Source organism: Symphalangus syndactylus, chromosome 6 (assembly GCF_028878055.3).
Source record: "Symphalangus syndactylus isolate Jambi chromosome 6, NHGRI_mSymSyn1-v2.1_pri, whole genome shotgun sequence".
Lineage (NCBI taxonomy): Eukaryota > Metazoa > Chordata > Mammalia > Primates > Hylobatidae > Symphalangus > Symphalangus syndactylus.
Window position 1 is genome coordinate 146,919,995 of NC_072428.2, and position 23,260 is coordinate 146,943,254.

General features: G+C 54.8%; 1 protein-coding gene across 5 annotated transcripts in view; it reads left to right on the forward strand.

Moving 5' to 3' along the window:
* The window catches only part of DNAJB6 (DnaJ heat shock protein family (Hsp40) member B6), an 80,723-nt gene extending 64,073 nt beyond the window's left edge, over positions 1-16,650 (forward strand). For 4 of the 5 annotated variants that reach the window (XM_055269706.2, XM_063641780.1, XM_055269707.2 and 1 more), the window contains 2 exons: positions 8,754-8,960; positions 15,231-16,650. In XM_055269706.2, coding sequence (XP_055125681.1) covers positions 8,754-8,960; positions 15,231-15,313 — 290 coding nt within the window. In that variant the 3' untranslated portion in view covers positions 15,314-16,650. Of the gene's footprint in view, positions 1-8,753; positions 13,077-15,230 lie in introns of those variants that run through there. The other variant, XM_055269705.2, reaches the window with a different exon arrangement.
* Positions 16,651-23,260: the final 6,610 nt, after the last annotated feature.

Genomic DNA, 23,260 nt, shown 5'->3' on the forward strand with positions numbered 1-23,260 from the left:
CTCTTGCAGGGCTTATTGTGACCTGGGCTTCTCCTCCTGTATCAAAAGATTGCTGGCAATCAGAGCTCTTCAGTCGCGTACATGATTTATATAATTTATATTTTTTCCTTTTTTTTTTGAGAAGGAGTTTCACTCTGTTACCCAGCCTGGAGTGCGATGGCGCCATCTTGGCTTGCCGCTACCTCTGCCTCCCGGGTTCAAGCGATTCTCCTGCCTCAGCCTCCCGAGTAGCTGGGATTACAGGCACGTGCCACCACGCCCGGCTAATTTTGTATTTTTAGTAGAGACAGGGTTTCTCTATGTTAGTCAGGCTGGTCTTGAACTCCTGACCTCAGGTGATCTGCCCGCCTCGGCCTCCCAAAGTGCTGGGATTACAGGTCTGAGCCACCGTGCTTGACCAACCTAATTTATACTTCTTAAGGAATGGAAAGAGCACAGAGACCTGTTCATATGGTGGATGTAGCAGTTTTTAAAAGTGAATGTAGATTTGAAGTCACGACATCTGTGTGTGAGTTTTTGAGGACACGGTTCAGCATGTAAAAGAGGAAGTAAATCAGGTGTAAAAATGTGTCAAGGTGAGTGGAACTAAGAGGAGAGAGCTGTGACGTAAAGCATTACACAATAAAGAGATTCCTGCCTATTAGACAGAAACAGAGGTGGGAACAGGACCGAGGCGGCGCGAGTGTGCCCTGACCTCTGCAGCAGTGGCCCTCCTGCCGCCGTCTCCCCGCGCCCTTCCCAGGCCTGTTCAGTTCCCCTGCAGCGGGCCGGCGCCCCGCCTACCTTCTCTCTGTTGCAGAGGCCGACTCTTCCTGGATGTGGGCCCTCTCAGGTCGATTGGAAGCCTGGAGCCCACAGGCTGCTTATCTTAGCAGAAGGCCTTGAGGGCTCCTTCCCCCGCGGTCGCTGTGATGGAGGGAGTGTGTCCACTCTCTGTGGCTTCAGTTCTTCAGGCTGCTGTTGTGTTGAGAGTGGCTCTGCTGCACTCCGCCTTGATAACTGGGTTTCATCCTCGTTGTATTTTCTTATTTTTTATAGAGATGGGGTCTCCCTATGTTGCCCAGGCTGGTCTCGAACTCCTGGGCCCACGTGATCCTCCCTGCTTGGCCCCCCAGAGTATGCGGATCCCAGGCGGGGTCCACCCTGGCCTTGTCCTCATTTTAAAGATGAGGGGACAGTGGAAGCACAGGGAAGGCGCCTCTTCTTCCCTGAGCTGCACCCCTTCCAAAGGCATCCATGCTTCTACGGGACCCATGCTGCCCGTGCAGTGGCGGGTGCAGCACAGTCCCACTGCCGAGCGGCTTGGCCTGCAGCGAGGACCCCTGCACCTGCCATGCTCTCCTGCTGGCCGTGGGGCGGGCGTGGGGTGAAGGGGTTGCCTGTGGTGGCCATGGGGCCATGTGTGCTTTGAGTTAGGAGGCATGCTGGCCACGGCATGGGGCAGGCGCGGGGTGAAGGGGTTGTCTGTGGTGGCCACAGGGCCATGTGTGCTTTGAGCCTGGCGCCGTCATGCTATGCACGGTGTCCATCTCCATTCAGAGACAAGCACCTCCCAGGCTGGCCAGACCGCTCACACCACCTCCACCTCCGTAGGCTTCAGGGAGCTGGGTCCTAGGGGAGGGTTGTGGGAGTGGCAGGAGAAGTAGCTATGTGTCTTGGGGAGTCACCGTTTCTTCCATCCCAGGGGCCTACGGTGCATGGGTGGTCCCAGTTTAAAACAAAAAAGGAATATGGGGCCTGTGGTTTCTTATTTAAAGTAAGCCACTCTTTGGCCCCTGCACTTTTTCAGGGCAGGGTAAACCGGAACGTTGTTAGAATTGGGAGCAGTCATCACTGTGGGCCACGGAGAAAGTCCACGGACCCCCATTTTCTCCATCAGCCTTCGTACTGTGAACCAGGAGTATCTGAGACCGTCTCAGTCAGTGTAGAAAGTTTATTTTGCCGAGGTTGAGGACACGCCCGTGACACAGCCTCAGGAGGCCCTGACGACAGGTGCCCGAGGTGGTGGGGGCACAGCTTGGTTTTATGCATCTCAGGGAGACATGAGGCGTTCCTACACGCAAGATGTACGTTCCAGAAAGGTGGGACAGCTGGACGTGGGGTCAGGGGTTTCCGGGTCATTGGTGGGTAAGACAAATCATTGCATTCTATGAGTCTCTGATCAGCCTTTCACTGAATACACAATCCACATGTGAGAGGGGGTAAGGGCCACGTGTGCCTTAGTCTGGCTCAGTGAGACAATAGGGCAGAGGAAGCAGTCAGATACACGTTTGTCTCAGGGAAGCAGAGGGATGACTTTGAGTTCTGTCCTTTGTCTGCACCTGTGAAGGTAAGCTGTCCACCGACATTGCCAGGGTGAAATCCCACACAGCTGCTCTAGGGTAAAGATCGTGAGCCCCACAGGGAGTTCCCTTGTGAGGGAGGTGTGTGACTTTTTTTTTTTTTTTTTTTTTTGAGACATTGTCTCACTCCTGCTGCTCAAGCTGGAGTCCAGTGGTGCAGTCTCAGCTCGCAGCAACCTCTGCCTCCTGAGCTCACGTAAAGCGATCCTCCCAGCTCAGCCTCCTGAGTAGCTGGGACTACAAACGTGCACCCCTGTGCCCTGCTATAGCCACCTTCTTTAGGAATAAAATGGGAGGCAGGTGTGCCCAACGCAGTTCCCAGCTTGCTTTCTCCCTTTTGCTGAGTGATTTTGGGGTCCTGAGATTCATTGTCCTTTCACAATACCTTGTTTCCCAAATCAGCAACCAAGGAGAGCGGTTATATTTGCCCTGGGGCTTTAGGGGGAAGTCCCTGTGTGGACTCCCAGCGGAAGCAGAGGCTGCTCCAGAGACTGCAGTGCCTTCCTGTCCACCCTGACCCAGGAGCCTCATTGTTGAGTGAGGGGCACTGGCTGTTTCTTGAGGGTGGGAAGGAACACCTTTTCAGCCTACTGTGCAGGGTTTTTTTTTTTTTAAGGCAGGATTTCTGTTAACCCAGGCAGGAGTGCAGTGGTGCAATCACAGCTCACTGCAGCCTCGAACTCCTAGGCCCAAGCAATCCTCCCAGCTCAGCCCCCCGAGTAGCTTAGACGACAGGCATACACCACTATGCCTGGCTAATTTTTTCTCTTTTTTTGTAGAGATGGGGTCTCACTATGTTGCCTGGGCTAGTCTCAAACTCTTGGGCCCAAGTGATCTTTAGCCTCCACTTTAGCCTCCCAAAGTGCTGGGATGACAGGTGTGAGCTGCCACTTCCAGCCCCACTGTGCAGTTTTTTTTTTCTTTTTCTTTTTTGAGACAAAATCTTAATCTGTTAGGCTGGAGTGCAGTGGTGCGATCACAGCTCATTGCAGCCTTGAACCCCATTGGCTCAAGTAATTCTCCCACCTCAGCCTCCAGAGTGGCTGGGACTGTAGGCGTGCAACAGCGCACTGGGCTAATTTTTTGTATTTTTTTTTTTTTTTTTTTTTTTTTTACAGAGATGGGGTCTGTCTTTTTTCTTAATTTCTTTTTTTTTTTGATAAGGAGTCTCGCTCTGTTGCCCAGCCTGGAGTGCAGTGGTGCAATCTTGGCTCACTTCAACCTTTGCCTCCCAGGCTCAAGCGATTCTCATGCCTCAGCCTCCTGAGTAACTGGGACTACAGGCACTTGCCACCACACCCGGCTAATTTTTGTATTTTTAGTAGAGACAGGGTCATGTTGCCCAGGCTGGTCTCAAACTCCTGACCTCAAGTGATCTGCCCACCTCGGCCTCTCAAAGTGCTGGGATTATAGACATGAGCCACTGCGCCCGGCCCAGACGGGGTCTTTCTGTGTTGCCCAAGCTGATCTTGAAGCTAAGCTGGTCTCAAACTCCTGGGCTTAAGTGATCCTCCTGCCTCAGCCTCCCAAAGTGCTGGGATGACAGGTGAGCCACTGTGCCAGCCTGTGCAGTGTTTTTAAAAGGATTTGGTGTAACAGTAATTTGTGTGAACGCATTGATGTGGTCTGGGCCCTTCCCCGCACGAAAGAACTAATGGAATCCTCAGAACTGCAGGCATGTTGAGCGCCAGAAGCAGGGTCCTTGGGTCACCGACAGGCCGGCCTTGGTGGACACATGCTGCAGAACACTGCCTCCAGGTCCTCCTGCATGTGGGACGCGGCGATGGTAGAGATAAGAAGGTGATGTGGCGGGGAAATTCTGAATCACACAAGGGTGTGTTGTGCAATAGCTGCGTGAGCTCTAGCAGGATGTTCGAGAGAATGTCCTGGGGGGTCTTTGCCATGGGAGAGGGTGTTGCTGTGGGAAGTGTGCTGAGTTGTGTGTTCCTCGGCCCTCTGCTTGGCGCCTGCTTCCAGGCTGTGCATGAGGCTGGCTTGTTCTGTCCTGGGATGCTGGCAGGAGTGCGGGTCTGTACATTCCCGTATCTTGTGAGGCACGTTTCTCAGCATCAGCAGCCCCAGCTCCTTCCTCCTCGTGGTGAGTGGGAGGCGAATGGGCCAGGGTGCTGGATTTCCAAGAACACCTGCCTTGCTCTCTGTGGGGATCCACAGAGAGTTCACTCAGTGGCCCTGTCAGCCCTGAACACGGAGAGCCACTGCCTTTGAGGCCCTGGGGGGTATGTCTGGAGAGCCTGTCATGGCGTGGAGCTCACCGTGCAGTCTCCTGGGACCTTGGAAGACCACACCAGGCTGCATCCTGTGCCAATTAAACCCGAACCTCGGGCTGATCCCGTTGTGGCCAGGAGGGAGATCGGATAATGCTGGGCCTGGGAGGGACCGGGAGGTGGAGTCAGAGGTGAGGGCCGTGGGGTGGTGCTTGTTCCGGTTTCTCCTGCAGCCAGTCTGTCCGTCCTGCCTGCTGTGACTGCTCTCCAGCCACTTTCTCTTTTTCATTTTTCTTGTTGGAAAGCTGTAGAAGGCAGTGGGGTGAGAACGCTCCATCCACAGTGCAGGTTAGAACCTTGGAGGTGATGGCTTTGCCTGGCGGTGAGGTGAACAGAGCCTCCAGCAGTGCCGGGCGTGTAGCTGGGGCAGCTGCAGCAGGAGGATGCCCAGAGCCTTGGCTCTGAACAGATAGAACCATCGAGACCAAATCAGGCAGTCCTCCTGTTCAGACCAGCTGTGTGTCCCTTTTGTCAGACAGCTGATGACCCCTGCTGGCACATCTGCGTCCCAGCTGTGAGGCGGCTGCTCCCTGTCCATGCCGGCAGTGCACCGTGCCCATGGGAAGCTCAGTGTGGGGGTTTGGAGCAGCAGCACGCTGCGTGACTCCCCAGGTGATGCCAGGGAGATCTGGATAAGGAGGTCCTCATCTCCACCTTCATCTTCTTTCCTCAAGTCACTCTTCCTGGCACCTCACTAACCATGAGGTTTCACGGGAACCTTGGGGAGTCCCTTGTGTGCTTGGCCTGGGGACACAGGACTGTGTTGGACCGCCGTAGCCAGAAGGGTTTTTCTAGAGACCAGACCTAAGCAGCTGCTGTCCACCTGCCACGTGTGCCAGCCCCGCCCTCCTCCCAGGTGAGTGGGGGAGGGAGGCTTCTGGGTGTTGCCAGGACCTGGCTGGGAGCGGAGCAGCTGAGCTGTGCAGGAGGGGATGGGGCGCAGGCATCCGCAGGAGCCAGGCTGCCCTGTGGATGTGGCCGTGGAGCCTGCACCTTTCTCCCCCAGTCACTCCAGGGCTGCTCTCAGCCTGCAGCCGGCCAGCTCAGCGGCCCGGGGTTGGAAGGAACGCAGCGTCCATGCCTGCCCGGCAGCCTCAGCCTCTGAGGAGACGACGCAGGGAGCTTTGGACGCTGCAGGTGTCTTCAATATTCATTTTCAAAATATCAGTCTTAAGTCTTAGTGTGGCCTTTTTCTAAACAGACGGTAAATACAAAACCTCCCCCAGAGCGGCTCTGAAGGCAGCGCGTTTCTGTTCCTCCTCGGTGGGAGGAGGCCAGGCTTTGAGGGCGGGAAGCCCTGGTTGAGGCTGGACCCGAAGCGATGGCAGCCCCGGCTGACCCACAGCCCTCTGAAGACAGGTCCTCAGACACCCGCCCGGGGGCGTGTTTTCACCTGCGGACCAGGGGTGCGGAGGACAGCTGGGAGTTGGGGGTTCCCAACCGCAGCTGAGCTGTAAGTGCAGAATTTCAACTGGCAGCAAGACTGGGCTTCCCAGATCCAGGGTGAGCCAGGATGTGTGGGGTTACCCTGCCCCCATTTTCCCTCCGAGTGGAGTGGGGCGGGTGAGCGGCTCACGCTTGGCTCGGAAGCTCCCCAGGCACCGGGGTGTGTGACTGGGCCAGGCAGGGGGCGGCTCTTCTGGCGGCAGTCACAGAGCTCACGCTGCATCGCTGTGCCTGGGGAAGACTCACAGCTATGGATATTTAGGATCAAGTTCAGTGTGTCACACACCAGAAACTTTAAATTTTTTTCTCAAATGTTCTACATTAGTTGGCAAAGTATAATTCTTAAAAGTTATGGCGGAGTATTGGGTGTGACCCTCCTGGAGGCGGGAACGGGCTTGGCACTGGCAGGTTCTGGCTGGCCCTGTGCCGCTGTGTGCGTAGGTCCCCTCGTCTCTCCTCTCTCCCTCCAAGGTGGGACGTGGTACCCTGGGAGCACCTGTGCTGAGTCTCTCCTTGGTGTCCAAGGGGCTGGGATGGCCCAGGGTCCACAGGTGTCACCGGGGCAGCCTGCAGATACTTCTTGGCGATACGGCCCCTTTGAGTTTCAAGGTCAGATCTGGAAGCCACATTGCCACACAACAGCAAGTTCGCAGCACTGTCACCACGTGTCCCGCTCTCCTGCCAGGGTCCAGGCAGCTGGGAAACAGCTTGGTTTGCTGAGAAGCCACGTCCCGGTGTCCCTGTCCCAGAGCCCTCCTCGCTCCCAGCCTGCAACTGGGGCCTGGTCAGGGGGCCCTGGCATGTTTCCTCCTGCCGGGGGTGCGCTCAGGAAGTGCTGTATATGCTTGGCACCCGCGTGCACGGCCTGTGTGCTGAGTGCTGTTTTCCTTCACTCACGTCATAGAATCACAGACAGCAGCCCTGCCGTCTGTTTGTTCTGCAGGTGAGCACGCGGAGTTCCCAAGGGGAGAACTGGCCCCGGGCTAGGTGACCCCTCTCAGCTCAGCAGTTCTGTGTGATGCTGAGAGACGTGCGTGCGTTCTCCTGGTGCAGCCATCTCAGCAGGGGTCCTGGGGGTCCCCTGGCAGGACGCACGGGCCGGGTGTTGACAGTGGGGTGTCATAGGTGAAGCCTATGGGGTGTCTGTCACAGCCTGCGTTTACACTGCTTGGTTAAATGGTCCCCAAAATCATGTTTCTGTGTTCAAAGTGTGGGGAAATAGGATTGGGGTAGAAGGTGACATCTGAGGCCTGCGCCTCCTCTTGGGTTTGCTGAATTCCAGAAACGATTGAGCCCTGTGGGCGCCGTGCTGCAGCTTTAGGGTTTTGTGAGGCTTGCCCTCCCCTCTGGGGACACACAGCCACCAGGTTGCGAGTTGCCCAGGTCTTGGTGTTCCTTGGAGATGAATTTCTGCACTTGTGTGGGGGTCTTCCTTAGGCGAGCATCACCGTTGTGGTCTCCAAGGACCAGAGCTTGGCCTGAGGGGACAGCCTGAGAGCAGGCTCCTTCCTGACCTTGGAGCCGGTTCTCTCTGTTGTGGTTGAGCCACATTTGAGCTCCTGGGGGCAGGCCCTGGGCCTGGCTCTCAGCACTGGAAGTGGTGTATAGGCCAGTTTAATTGGAGAAGCTCCTGAGTGTCCGTCGATCTGTCAGTCCGTTGGGTTTCAGGCGCATTTGAGTGCTCCTCAGTGCTTGCGGGGAAGCCAGGAGGACGGGGCCGCCCCTGGCGTAAACTCTCTGCTGTGCCACGGGAGGGGTCTGCCTTGCTTTACATCTGCACAGGGCTCAGGGCCCGAAGTGCTGGGTGCCACACGTTTTAGGCACATTTTAGAGTTTGCAGAGGGACGAGGAATCCCACCACCTGCGGCCTCGCACGCTTGCTTCTGGAGCTCTGACGCAGCTGCCTCCCTCACATCCACACGGCGACTGCCACTCAAACTTTACAGTGGAGATCATTCTGTGAATATTGTTTTCTTGTTTTTATTCCTCGTATCCATCAGTGTTTAAAACATTTTTCTATATTTCTTTTTTTTAATGCATGGCCTTCCAATGACTTTTTCTGTATTTCAAAAGATTAATAAAAGCACAACTTTTCAGAGCATTGAGGAGCCGGCCCGTCTTGGGTGTGTGTGTTGTGCGGGGCCAGAGCTGGAGCTGCACTGGAGTGGCCGGGATGGCCCTGCCTTGGGCGGGGCTGTGGCTCCTGTGGGCGCTGCCACTGCTGCCACAGATTTATTCCAGCACGAGGCGGAGAGGGTGTGTCTTCTGTGTGTGAACTCTGAGGATGAAATCGCCAACTGGACCCAGAACCATTCTTCCCCAGGGTGGCCCAGCTGGCTGGTTTTCACAGTGAACTTGTCAGCCCTGGACCGTGATTTCAGTGGGGCACACTTAGTCTTGGAAAAGGCGTGTTGATTATGCCAGAGCTGGTGGGGCAGGGAGCCGCTTCTTCCAGGAGAGAGAGAGGGGGATTTTCAGATGACTCACTTTTTCCCCACTCCTGGAGGATTAAGTTCTGGCCCCAGTGGTGCCACTGAAGAAAGGAGATAACCTCTTTCTCCTCCCCAGAGATGACGCCTCTGGATTCAGGGAGATCGTGCGGCCAGCTTCCCTCCCTCTGCTCTGCATGGGGGCCGGCCGCCGCCGCTCACTCACTCTCTCTCTCCCGCTGTGCCTGCAGGTGTGGCCGACGAGGATGCCCTCGCTGAGGAGCGCATGCGGAGAGGCCAGAACGCCCTGCCAGCCCAGCCTGCCGGCCTCCGCCCGCCGAAGCCGCCCCGGCCTGCCTCGCTGCTGAGACACGCGCCTCACTGTCTCTATGAGGAGGAGGGCGAGCAGGACCGACCTCGGGCACCCGGGCCCTGGGACCCCCTCGCGTCCGCAGCAGGTGTGCAAAGGGAGGCAGCCATGGAGCAGGCCCAGAGTGAGACTTCTCTGGGTGCCAGAGGACAGCGAGGACACAAACCGCGCCTGTGCTGCTGTGTTCTGACCTGAGCGGGCGTGGGCGGTCGGGCGGGGCGGGAGGAGGTAGCTTCGCTCTGCTCCTCTCCCGCTCGCAGCGCCCCACGCCATGTTGGCTCCGGGCCTCCTACCGTTAAAACGGGGTCCGCGTGTCCTGTACACGGTGTGTTGCTCCGCAAAGGATGACAGAGCTGCCACGGCAGTGCGAGGTGCTGCTTTTACCGTAGACGTGCCTTTTCGTAGCTTTCAGCCTAGAGCTTGAGGCCTGTGGCTTAGGCCAGGTGGTCTCGTGCTGGTGGGGTCTGCATTTGCCCCTGCCCCTCCGTCAGCTTCACCTTCTCGTGCCTTCTTCTGCGCTGGGTGCGGAACAAAAGACCCCTCAAGTCAAGCCTCCTTGTGAAGCGTAGTCTGCCTGCCCACCCACTGTGGGGTTCTTGGCCGCCCTGCCCTCCTCCCACCTCTCAGGGAGCCGGATAGTCTCTGAAGTGAGTGCCCCAGAGAAGTTCTGGGTCACCCTGAGGACGTGCTGTGCATGTAGGCTTGGCCCTGACTGCGTAAAGCCCAGGGTCCGCTGAGTGTGAGTCGTGCGTCAATTGGAAGTATTTGTGCCCCTTCTGGTTCTTATCACCGCACGCAGTGAGGTGACCCCAGCCGCTCATGTCGTGCAGGAAGACATGGATGGCTGATCTCTGGGTTTGGGGGACTGAAGCGGATGTCGTGAGGTTACTTCTGTGGACTTGGGCCGAACAGCACTGACTAAGCAGGACATGAAAAGAAGGGGGGAGCGTCTCTCCTTTTCCCTTCATGGAACTTTCTATTGAAAAATTAGCCCCTTCCAGTCCTTCTCGGATGAAGCACAGTTGCCAGTTACGCTTCCGAGGAGGACGGAAGGTGCACCCCCAGCCGTGAGAGCCTCAGGACGTACTGCCTGTGGGTGGGCACGGCAGCCCCCCGAGCCGGCCGCCCACCTGCCGTGCTGCGCTCGCCTTTGCCGTGTGAGTCTGTGCTGTGTCATTGAGTGACAGAGGCAGTTGCAGGCTGCATGCACCCAGAAAGAACTCCCCCTTCACTGGGTGGGGTTGGGGAGGCTCCCCAGGATCCCTGCACTAAGCGGGCATGGGGGAGGCTCCCAGGATCCCTGCAGTGAGCGGGCGTGGGGGAAGCTCCCAGGATCCCTGCACTAAGCGGGTGTGGGGGAGGCTCCCCAGGATCCCTGCACTGAGCGGGCGTGGGGGAAGCTCCCAGGATCCTTGCACTGAGCGGGCGTGGGGGAGGCTCCCCAGGATCCCTGCACTGAGCGGGCGTGGGGGAGGCTCCCAGGATCCCTGCAGTGAGCAGGCGTGGGGGAGGCTCCCAGGATCCCTGCACTGAGCGGGCGTGGGGGAGGCTCCCAGGATCCCTGCACTGAGCGGGCGTGGGGGAGGCTCCCCAGGATCCCTGCACTGAGCGGGCATTGGGGAGGCTCCCCAGGGTCTGTTGTGCGCTTCTGGTACTGAAGGGTCTGATGGCCATAGGGAGGGTGCACTGTTTGTCGATGGGTCTTTGCAAAGTGCAGGATAGAGCAGGGTCGTAGCTGTAGTGTCCCTGAACCACTGGGGTTAGGAGGCCACCGGAAGCCTGGCCTGCGAGGGGCCTTGTGATTTCCCAGGCCCCAGAATGTGGTGTGCAGGTGTGGGCCCCTGGGGGGAGCCATGTTTAAAGTGTGATGAGGCTCCTGGAACAGCACCCACCGTAGGCCCGAGGCCACACCCGTATATCGGAACTGGGCCGGTCTTTTCCTCCCGGGCCGTCAGCGCCTGTGGCTGTGGCTGTGGGCGGGACTGATATGGGCAGGCAGGCGCTGTTCTCCCCACGCCTCACGGCTTTGCCAGTTTGTACCCTCGGCTTCCCTGCCATACACCGTTTCTGAGGGGGGAAAACTGATTGACTGCTCAACACAAATCCTTACAGCAAAGAGGCCAGTGATGGCTTTTGTTTCTGCCCAGATCCTCTTTGTGGATCTTCCGTCCTGCGGCTTTTCCTCTCTTTTCTTTCCTTTTTTTAAATCACTTCATGAGATCTTGAAGATACCAAAGTAACCACCAAAGATTTAAAGACGTGATTTTTATACAAATATATAATGAACACGTCAGAGACTTTTACTTAAGTTCTTAGTGAGAGATGACAAAGCTGACTCAAAGGATGAGTCAAGAAACCACTGCAGAGTTGGAGACAGAACTGGAGTGAAATTGCAAAGCAGGGTGGTTTTGCTCTCTGCAGAGGCCATTTGCGACTCACCAACTCCAGTGTCAGGGTGCTGGTGGGTGACAAGGAAGAGGTTGAGCAAGCCTCCGCCCCTGCAGGCTCGCTCATTGTGTAGGGATCAGAGCACCTGCACCACCAAATCTGAACAACTGTACATGTTTACAGACAAGGGCACGTGCTAGTGTGGGAGTGACAAAGTCACACAAGTGCAGACCCCTTAGCTCCAGCCTGCTGGGTGTTCTGACGAGTGGACTTTGTAGCGCTAACACAGGCTCCTGAGTCAGGATACTGGTTTGCTGCATTTCTGCATCACTGAAGGTCTCACTTTCCCTGAAGCCCCTTGTCACAGAAAACCCATGACTCTCGGCCAGGCCTCTGGGTGCCTGGAAGATCCCACTGTCATCTTTTTGCGGGATTTGCATGTCCTGGGCAAAGTTCCTGTAAAAGGAATCCAGTGAGGAGACCAGCCACCCGGCAGTATTGATGGCCCCCGCTTTGGCCTCCAGCCGTCTGACCGGTCCTATTGGAGCTCCCAGAAGTGAGCGAGCTTCCGCTCACGGAGTCACAGCCAGGTGTGCAGCCCCCAGGCCTGGGCGGTTCTAGGGCATGATTTTTTTAGGCTGGAAATGAGCTCTCACTTGAGATGCACCCCTCAAAATACCGAGCGTACTGCTTCTGTGAGAATTTCCCCTCCTTGTGTCTGGTGTGATTGACAACGGGTGCAGCCAGTGGAAGCAGGAATGTTGGGGAGCGCGGGGTGCAGGGGGTGCCCCGTCCCAGTCAGCGGAGCAGCGGGTCAGCGGGGAGCACCTGTCCCTGCTGCGTGGTGCGGGGTCCCCGTGGCTGGCATTTGCCGCGCTCGCCCTGCCTTCGTTCAGAGGCAGAGGCACCACCGGGAACCCACTGGGTACTCACTCAGGCTTTGGAAAGGCCGAGCGATGTTTTGTGTTTGTGAATTGCACACATACTCTAGGAATATCAAGAACACGTAACTGTGAAAAAAGGAAAAGTAAAATGACTGAACAGGAAAGAAAGAATAAAGCAGGTCCTTTATTTTTTTGGCTGAGGAAAGCAGCCTGCCCTGGAACGCTGTAGAATGTCTCCCTTTTTGCGAAGCACAACATGGAGCTCTCAGAACTGCAGATGGGGATCTAGCCCTGCCCTCAGCTTCAGCAGCTCGAAGTTTATCTTTTTAATGAAACTAATTTGTGTATTTATACTTAAGGGTTTTCAACGTTTCCAGAAGTCGTTTTCTTTTTTTTTTTTGAAACGGAGTCTCGCTCTGTCTCCCAGGCTGGAGTGCAGTGGCGCGATCTCAGCTCACTGCAAGCCCCGCCTCCCGGGTTCACGCCATTCTCCTGCCTCAGCCTCCCGAGTAGCTGGGACTACAGGCACCCGCCACCATGCCCGGCTAATTTTTTTTGTATTTTTAGTAGATGCGGGGTTTCACCATGTTAGCCAGGATGGTCTCGATCTCCTGACCTCGTGATCCACCCGCCTTGGCCTCCCAAAGTGCTGGGATTACAGGCGTGAGCCACCACGCCCGGCCAATCCAGAAGTCGTTTTCTATCTGGACAAGCTTTTAAGTAGTCACTGGTGGGAGAGCATGCCTCTGTGGACTGTGCCTGAGGCTGGCGGTGCCACGAAGGCCCAGAGCCCGCGAGCCGGTGCCCAAGGCCATGTCTGATTTGCAGGAGGTTCAGGTGACAGGAAGGCCTGCTCTGTTTTTCTCACTTCAATTTTGGACTTTTTTTTTTTTTTTTTTTTTTTTTTTTTTTTTTTTTTTTTTTTTTTTTTTTTGAGACAGTCTCATTCTGTTGCCCAGGCTGGAGTGCAGTGGCGTGATCTCGGCTCACTGCAACCTCCGCCTCAAGGGTTCCAGCGATTATCCTGCCTCACCTCCCGAGTGGCTGGAACTACAGGCGCTCGCCACCATGTCTGGCTCATTTTTGTATTTTTAGTAGAGATGTGGTTTCTCCATGTTGGACTAGCTGGTCTCGAACTCCTGACCTCAGGTGATTCCCCTGCTTCAGCCTCCCAAAGTACTGGGATTACAGGCATGAGCCACCGTGCCCGGCAATATTGGAGTTTTGAAGAACACCGGAAAGTGGTTTCCTTGTAGCGGACCCGCCCCTCCCCCACCATCTCGGCAGCCCCAGGGGGGTGAGGGCGACTGCAGTGTGGTCACCTCAGGCTTTCCGTCCCTAACTCATAAAGGACCAGCGGCAGCAGTTGCTTTAAAGGAGTTCCTATGACTCCCTTTGTTCTGGGGTCTTGGTAAAGTTTGCTTTGCTGAAGCGGAGGAACCGCCGGCGGTGCTGACCCCCCACCCCGCCCCCATCCCACGGGGTCCCTTGGGTCCCAGGGCACGAGGATCCTCTGAGGGACACAGCCTCCAAGAGCTGGCTCTGCCCAGGCCGTGCTGCATAGTCAGGGCGGCTCCCCGCATGCTCCTCGCGACGAGGATCTCCTGGCTTCCTCCCGCTTCCTTTCCTCTGCGTTTTCCGCAGAGCCGCCTCCCCGCTTTGGAAGCAGGTACTCAGCGGCCTCTGCAGCCGCCAGCGGCACACAGGCCTCTCTCTCTGTTCTTTCTTTCTTTCCGTAACTGTAACTTGAGGCACATTTTCTAAATATGCAGCATGGAAAGCTTGGCGGTTCACAGAATGCGCATCTCGTGCTGCTCCCGTAGGGCGGTTAGGACGCGCTCGGCTGGCAAGGAAGGTGGCAGCCTCCACTGTGCACAGGCCACAGGCGAGTGTGGTGTGGTGTGGTGTGGTTGTGGGGTGTGGACTGGATCTGCAGGCTTGTCCCTCTCTCGTGGAGAACTGTCGGGGTCCAGGCAGTGCTCAGTGGTGAGAGCCACGGCACAGTTGAAAGTCCACATGTGTTTGCCCCACTGTGGTCCAGGACATGCGTGAGCCACACTCAGTGGACTTGCACGTGTGACATGTTGGTCAGCGTGGCGGCCCCTCAGCTGGGCGTGGAATGCATCTGATTGGAGCCCCGCGGCCGGCCCACCATGATTGTGATTCTCTGGGGCGAGTCCTGAGTGTGGGCGGGGCCTCAGGCCCCTGAGAGGGCTGTGAGCTGGCTCCTCCCTGTGAGGCCGGATGCCACCATGTGAAGTTGTGTGGGTCTTTGGAGAGTTCTGGCAGGTCGAGGGCCCGTGTGTGTGGGACCCAGGCCTGCCCTGCCTGCTGCCGGCCATGTTCCCTGTGCCCAGTCATGTTGACATTTGTGGCCAAATTCAACATCAGGCCTGTTTCCTGCACCCACGTTGGCACACACTGAGTTCGAGACAACTTCTGCAGAAATGAATCCAGAGGTGTTTATTTCTGGCGCGTTGGATCAGATGTTCAGAGGGTGGGCGTCTTTCTCCGTGCGCTTCAGCTGATCAGTCAGTGTCAGCCGTTGACTTTAGCAACAGGGAAATGAAAGACTTTACTCAATAAGAAATGGGACTTTCTCCCGCTGGATGGCACAGAGCCGGCAAACGTGAGGCCAGTCCACACCAAGGCTTTGCCTGCAGAAAGGCTGCACTGTGGCCAGCGGGGGAAGCGGAGGAGACACCTGTGGACACCCTCCCCACAGGTGGGCACGCCTTTGCACAGGCCCAGTGTGTGTTCTGAAGGAGAGCCCAGGGCGGGGTTCCGGGACTGAGGTGCAGCCGTGCCCAGGGTGGGCTTCTAGCTCTGCCGCTGGGCGGAACTCGGGTAGGTGGGAGTCCTCACTTCTCTGCAGGGTGGTGAAGCTCTCTGGGAAGTGTGAGCAGTTCTCAACGTGCACCTTGGAAAGTCAGTGCCCATTTTGAAGTTTAGGTGTGGCCAAGATAGACGACTTCATTTTGTTGCTTTTTGTTCTTAACATGGGGAGATATTTAGAAAACATATTTGGCTCTTGCTGGGGAAGCAGTGCTGTTCCGCACAGTGTTTTACAAGCCGTGTTTCCTTAGGATTGAAAGAAGGTGGCAAGAGGAAGAAGCAGAAGCAGAGAGAGGAGTCGAAGAAGAAGAAGTCGACCAAAGGCAATCACTAGACCGGATTTGAGGCACGCGGTGCACCCCAGACGCTGGCGCTCCACCGTGCTCGGCATGCGGTCGTGCACACGCGCTAGGTAGCAGCGTCGGTCAGGACTGTCTCGAGGCCACACTCGCTCGGCAGGATTATGCAATCACGGATCAGTCAGAGCAGGGTCAGGAGACGGGGCTGACGGCACGGGTGGCGGGGATAGACGTTTGGGATGCGGCCGCGACTCTCTGCTTCTCTCCAGCTCTCAATCTGCTAGCATTTTCCTCTAGTGCTTCCGGGTCCTCTTCATTCTTTTCGGCTACTCAACCACTCCGCATGCTGCTGGAATATTTCTAGCTTTAGAAGTACAGTAGGGCGCAGATGGCTAACTGAGTAACATTCATGAAATGAGGCTTTCTGTGGCGGTGTAGTGTTTGGAATTAGAAGGTAATTCAGTAGAGTGTAACTTAGAGAATATTGCAAGTGACACATTGAATCCTGCCGATCAGGGCACCTTTTCCTCAGAGCAATCCAGCCACACGAATAGAAGGCTGTCGTGAATCACATCAGATGTAAAATCATTCCTTCTGTTTACTCTTTTAATTTTCATCCTCTGCAGGTAGTGCAAATTCAACTTCAAATATGGTGTAGGTTTTGCTAGATTCCATATTTTTTTTCTTGGATTTTTGCTAACTATTTTTAGCAAAAAATTTTTGCTTAGCGGCACCCTCCCTAGTGTCCACGGGTTAGGGCTGTGCTGGGGAAAACGGGCCGGTATTTACACACGCGCAAAACACCCAGAGACGGCGCAAGGAGGTTGAACTAATGTTTCAGTTCGTGAACATTGACTCCTTCGGAAAGTCACTTCATTCTAATGAGATGCGCCCACTTCCGGGCATTATTTCATTTGCATGATGTATTGCTTCTTCACTTTTTGTTTTTATTGAGCACGGAGTAGAATTCCAGGGCTGCCTTGACTTCTTCCCTGCATGCTCCCTCTCAGTGACTTCCCTTCCCTTTCACATGAGGATCTGCTGTTCATGTTGCTTTCTCCTTTGTCCTCTTGGACTTGAGGGCATTGTGAAAAGCTTTGATGTGATTTAAAAATGCCAGCAATTTTGATCTAGCAGTGTTGAAGCTGGGAATGTTTTGGCGCAATCCATGTAGCAGTGACCCAGGCTTGGGAGCCAGAAACAAGTGTGACCTGTGATTTTATTTAACACAACTTTGCCAAAGAGTTGTCTTTGTTTATTTGGTTTTGGTGGGGAGAGGAGTGGTATTTGATGCTTTCTGTGGACAATGTAACCCTAAACACATCATGTATTTTAAGTGCCACCTACATAAATAAAACATAAGCATATTGAATACAGCTTGCCTGCCGTCCTTTGTAAGCGCCAGTAAGTTGCACTGTTAAGACTGATTAAAAATAAAAGCAGTTCTTCAACATTATAATTATGAAGGATAAAGTGGTGTTTTGCAGGCAGAAGGCTTGCTTCTGAAATGCGTCACTGTAAGGTAAAAACATGACTTTAAAGCTAACATCCCCAGCTGGGCACAGTGGCTCACACCTGTAATCCCAGCACTTTGGGAGGCCAAGGTGGGCAGATCACCTGAGGTCAGGAGTTCAACACTAGCCTGGCCAACATGGTGAAACCCCATCTCTACTAAAAATACAAAAAATTAGCCGGGTGTGGTGGCACACGCCTACAATCCCAGCTACTCGGGAGGCTGAGGCAGGAGAATTTCTTGAACCAGGGAGGCGGAGCTTGCAGTGAGCCAAGATCACACCACTGCACTCTAGCCTGGGAGACAGAACGAGACTCCGTCTCAGAAAAAAAAAAAAAGGCCGGGCACAGTGGTTCATGCCTGTAATCCCAGCACTTTGGGAGGCCGAGGAGGGTGGATCATGAGGTCAGGAGATCCAGACCATCCTGGCTAACACGGTGAAACCCCGTCTCTACTAAAAAATACAAAAAATTAGCCGGGCGTGGTGGCGGGCGCCTGTAGTCCCAGCTCCTCGGGAGGCTGAGGCAGGAGAATGGGGTGAACCCGGGAGGCGGAGCTTGCAGTGAGTCCAGATTGCGTCACGGCACTCCAGCCTGGGAGAGAGAGCGAGACTCCATCTCAAAACAACAACAACAACAAACTAACGCCCCAATGCACAGATGAGGTGGAAACTCCCGCAGCCTTCGCAGGAGACATTGAGGGTCCCGAGAGGAAAACCTCGTCGACTCATCCTGGCTCTGCCGGCGACCAAGACAGGGCCAGACATGCACTCAGTGCTGACGTCCTGGCGTCCGGCCTTCCTGGTGACAGGGGAAGGTGGTGCAGTAAGTCACCTTGCAGGCCGGGGTCGGGGGTGTTTTTAAAACAAGATTAGTCCTTCTCAACCGCTCAGATCCCAGAATCTGCTGCTGAGCTTGTGGCGAGGGAGGTAGGTGGTTCGACGGATTTAGAGGTGACTGTTGTGCCCTCAACCCTGCTCACTTGACCCTCAGGGCGTCCCAGGAGCGTGGCCCGGCTGCCTCAGCAGGGACACAGCTAGGGAACGTGGACAGAGCCTCGAGCGCCTTCCAGACAAGCCAGGCCACACACAAGACAGGCTCTCGGCAAAGTGGCCAGAGCCCCGTCTTCACACGGCCTGGCTGCCGGGTCAGCTTATGTCACAGGTGGGTCCTCCCATCGCTGAGAGGGAGAGACCCCAACCCCAGGAGGAAGAGGGAGCTGGTGTCCATGGAGCCCGGCAGGTGCATGGCCAGCAGGTAGGTATCTGCTTCTCAGGTGAGGAGGGCTGTTGGGGTCTACCCAACCCCTGTGCCCACTGCCCCATCCCCCTAGGGCGTGTTCAGGAGTGCCATTGTGCAGACAGAGCCCGCGGCAGCTTATGCCAGCATCTGCTGAGGGGGTGGAGAGGGAGCCCGGTCCCTAGGTGTGCTCGGCAGCTGCTGAGATGATGGTAAGGGGGAGTGTGGCACCTGTCATCACCTTTGTGACGTCCCAAGCACTGGGGGCCCTGCGGGGGGTGGGGAAGGCAGTGAGATGCTGGTGGGTGGGAGGCAGGGGGGCTGTGGACAGTGTGGCACGGACTGCAGTTGTGGGACTGGGGTGGGGAGTCCTGGGGGTGTCAGGACCACAATGGGGCTTCCTGGCCACCTCACTGCCAACCCCAGGGCCACCCTGTACGCCGTTCACTTTTGTCAGGGGCACGAAGGGCTGCAGAACCCACTTTCCGTAAGTAAATACATTTAAACATCCTGAAACGTTCACACCCTAACCCTAACCTGGGGTCCCATGTGCCTTCCCTCATGCGGGTTGCACAGCTGGAGACAGAATCAGAACCAGGACATGGCGCCGTCACCAGGGAGAGCTCTCTGCTCTTTTTTTCAGAGGCCTGGAAAAGTGGGACCATGATGTGAATAACCACACCTGCGTTTAACACGTTTTGTTTTTGTTTGTTTGTTTTTTTGCAATGGAGTCTCTGTCACCTAGGCGGGAGAGCCGTGGCACCGTTATCACACCTCAGAAAATTAGTAATTCCCCCATGCCAGCTACTTCCCAGTCCATTTTCAGAAACTATTTAGTTTTATTCTTTTCTTTTTTGAGGCAGAGTCTCACTTTGGCACCCAGGCTGGAGTGCAGTGGTTCAGTCATAGCACACTGTACCTTGATCTCCTGGACTCGAGCGATACTCCCACCTCAGCCTCCCAAGACGCTGGGGATACAGATGTGCCACCATGCCTGGCTAATTTTGAAATTTTTTATAGAGACAGGGTTTCACCGTATCATCCAGGCTGGTCTCAAACTCCTGAGCTCAAGCAATCTGCCTGCCTCAGCCTCCCAAAGTATTGACATTACAGGCGTGAACCACTGTGCCTGGCCCGTAATTTTTTTGTTTGTTTTTGTTTTTCTGCAGGAGACTGGAGTTTCATTGTTACTCAAATCAGTCTCCCCGGCCTGTAATGTTTTTAAACTAGACTTCAGTCAAGAAGTCATTGCATTCAGTTGTCATGTGTATTAGGTCTCTGTACCCTTTTACCTTTTATTATGAAAGATCTTAATGTCCAAACTGTGTGTGTGGAACAGGTAACTGTAGAAATGACTCCCTCCCCCTGGCCCAGAGGTGCACAGCGCCCACCCCTCTTGTGTATCTGCATCCTATCCCCATCATGTTTTTTTGTTTTTGTTTTGAGACAGAGTCTTGCTCTGTTGCCCAGGCTGGAGTGCAGTGATGTGATTCAGCTCACTGCAACTTCTGCCACCTGGGTTCAAGTGATTCTCCTGCCTCAGCCTCCGGAGTAGTTGGGATTACAGGCGCCCGCCACCACGCCTGGCTAATTTTTGTGTCTTTAGTAGAGACGGGTTTCACCATATTGGCCAGGCTGGTCTTGAACTCCTGACCTCAAGTGATCCACCTGCCTCGGCCTCCCAAAGTGCTGGGATTACAGGCGTGAGCCACCACACCCGGCCCCCATCATGTTTTGAAGTAAGTCCTGGGCTATGCGTAACTTCATCTGTCAATATCGGACTTGCCTTTCCTCCAAATTTCTTAGTTGGAATTCTTCCGTAAAGATGGATTTTCCCTTATCCACTGCTTGGGTCCCGGAAGTACTGTTTCTGCTTCAAAAGGCCCTGCACATTCTTGTTTTTCCCGAGTCCCAGCGTCTAGAGCCACTGGTTGGCTCCCTGGCTCCTCCGAGGACCCTGAGGTGACCAGTGGCTCTGTCTAGTTCTGTCGTGAGCCCACAAGCTGTGATCGCACTTGTGGTGTTCCATGGTTGAGTTGATTGCCCTTGGAAGCTCGGATGGCCGCGTCTTGGGGCGATAGACTCCTCGGTGCCTGCAGTTCGTGCTGGCCTCAGGGCCTCGGCTGCTCTGGGTCCTGCCTGGAGACGCCTGAGGCCACCTCTGTGGACGGAGGGAGAGAGTATTTTTTAAAGAGAAAATTCATATTAGGATATATAATATGAAGGATTTATATTAATATTTCCAGTTCAAATTTAGGATTACAGGGTTTTCACTATTTGGATTTTATATCAGATTTTTTCTTTTACTCTGAGAATTTGAATTCTTTTTTTTTTTTGAGATGGTCTCTGTCACCCAGGCTGGAGTGCAGGGGTGCGATCTCGGCTCACTGCAACCTCCAGCTCCTGGGTTCTAGTGATTTACACATCCTGCCTCAGCCTCCTGAGTAGCTGGGATTACAAGTGCCCACCGCCACGCCCAGCTCATTTTGTTATTTTTAGCACAGATGGGATTTTACCATATCAGCCAGGCTGGTCTCAAACTCCTGGTCTTAGGTGATCCACCCGCCTCGGCCTCCCACAGTGCTGGAATTACAGGCGTGAGCCTGCCATGTCCAGCCAGATTTTTAGTTCTTAATACATAACATAGTTACTTATTTGACATATAGAAAATTTGATATATAGAAAATAATAGTTTAAAATTTTTAAAAAAATTTTTAAAATTCAGAGCACTTCGATCCTTTTTCTTTTTCTTTTTTTTTTGAGACGGAGTCTGGCTCTGTTGCCCAGGCTAAAGTGCAATGGCGTGATCTCCACTCACTGCAACCTCTGTCTCCCAGTTCAACCGATTCTCCTGTCTTAGCCTCCCAGGCATGCACCACCACGCCCAGCTAATTTTTGTATTTTTAGTAGAGATGGAGTTTTGCCACGTTGGCCAGGCTGGTCTTGAACTCCTGACCTCAGGTGATCCACCCGCCTCGGCCTCCCAGTGCTGGGATTACAGGGGTGAGCCCCCACGCCCAGCCCCATGGTTCTTCTCAGGCCATGACACTGGGATGTGTAAATCTTAAGATAATCCCTGTTGGTGTGGCTAAGCCAGCAACTCTGTAGACCCTTAGCTTCATTTATTTCCTTTTACTTTCAACGTCTAGGATTTAAGAAATGTTTGCTGTAAACATGTGCATGGTTCCAAAGCAAAATTCACAAACAAGGCGCTCTCAGGGGAGTCCGAATGGGCTTTCATTTCCATTTGTTTTTCCTTCCATTTCAATACATTAAACATAAACAAAAGTTACTTTTATTTATAACTTAATTACATAATATTTAAACATGAAGCGATCCTTCACTCCCGCCTTTGCTTTTCCTTCCTGGGCGTCTGGAGAGCGGTGCGCCTCACCGGCAGAGCTGCCGCATTCCGGACCTGCCCTGCCCTCCCCGAGTTGTTTACCTGGATCCTCTGCCCCCTGTGCTCCTGAGAGGCATCAGGCCTGGGGGCCAGAGGACCTGCAGTCACACATCTCGGCCCAGCACAACCCGTGCGTGGGGCAGGAGATGCGGGCAACCTCCTGTGCGGCGGGAGCCCCGTGCGCACCTGGCGGTCCTGCTGGAGACGCTGAGTGCAGTCACCGTAGAGGTGCTGGGGCCATGCTCCTCCAGGGTGCGGAGGGTCTCTCGCCTCTGTGCTGGCCCTTCCACTCTCGGAGACTGGTAGCTCGTTCATCTCCCGCTGCCTTGCTGTGCAGCAGCATCTGCGGTTACCATTCGTGAGTGGCTGCAGAACGCCAGCCTCCTCATCCTGTTACTCATCCTGCCTTTATCAGCTTGCTGTCTTCAGAAAAGAAGCCTTCCCGAGTTGAGCACGGTGGCTTATGCCTGTCATCCCAGCACTTTGGGAGGCTGAGGCAGGAGGATCCCTTGCGCCCAGGAGTTCCAGACCAGCCTGGGCAACTGAGTGAGACCCTGTCTCTACAAAAAAACATAAAAAAGTTAGCTGGGTGTGGTGGCACATGCCTGTAGCCTCAGCTACTTGGAGGCTGAGGTGGGAGGATCGTGTACACCTAGCTGTGGTCATGACACTGTGCTCCAGCCTAAACAGGGTGAGACCCTATCTAAAAAAAAAAGTCTTCCCTTATTGACTGGGCATTTGGTTAAACTGAAATGCACCTTCTACCCCATATCAAAAGTATCAATTAACTGGAGTACATCGAGGGCCAAGCCCCAAGAGAAAGCCGTGCCACCAGGGAGCAGTCGAAGGAGCAGGTCACCGTCCGCTCGGAGAAGAGCCACTCACTTTATTAACTTTAAATATTTTATTTCTAAATTTTGGAAGTAAAATCAACATACAGGGAATACATGATCATTGGTAGAAAAACCAGAAACGCAGATACGAAAGCAAAGAAATGATCCCTGCCACCTGGAGACCTTGTCTTGGTGGACACACAGCAGTCTGTGCCTTACCCAGCGATCTGCTGGAAAGACTTCGCATCAGGAAATAGAGACTTCCATGAATATTTTCGTGGCACAGAATTCCTTTGTACCGAGATGAATTTATCACAGCCAAGTGCCGTTCTTACTCCTGCGGGTTGACTTCCTGTGGGCGGAAATCCTGTTTTATTTATTTTTTTGCTGCTTCTGAGGAGGTTCTTGTTCCTACAGGATCCCTTCCTGGACTTGTCTGTTGTCTTTGGGGCGGATTCCCAGAAGTGGGATGGCCAGGTCAAAGGTCAGATGAGCGCTCATGCCTGCGAGCTTCTACCCACCTGCACTCATCCTCCCCACGATCTCTCATCCCCATGGGCTCATCCCTACGAGCTCCTCCCCACGCACTCCTCCCCCTGCCTGCCCTGGTCCTTAAGAGGGGCCCTGCCCTCCATCCCTTAGACTCCCGCACTCTGCAGGGGGTTGGTCGGGGCAGCTCCACTGCAGCCCACACTGGCTGTGGACAGAGCAGGGTCCCTGGAAGGCATCCCTAGATTCATATTTTAGAGGTTTCTGACAGTTCTTTTTATTTGGCAAAACAGTTTTTTATTGCATCTGGAACCCTCCCAGGCGAGCCCTTCGGTTGCACTGAGGAAGGACCACAGCCGTGGTTCTTGGCAAGCGAGGCATGGACATGGCCTGGCGCTGTGTGGGGGCCCTGTGTGTCCTGACGAGGCCACTCACATGGCTGCAGGGCTGTTGGGCATCTCAGAGGGCGAGGGCGCCAAGGGGCTGGGCTCCAGATGCTGTCCTGG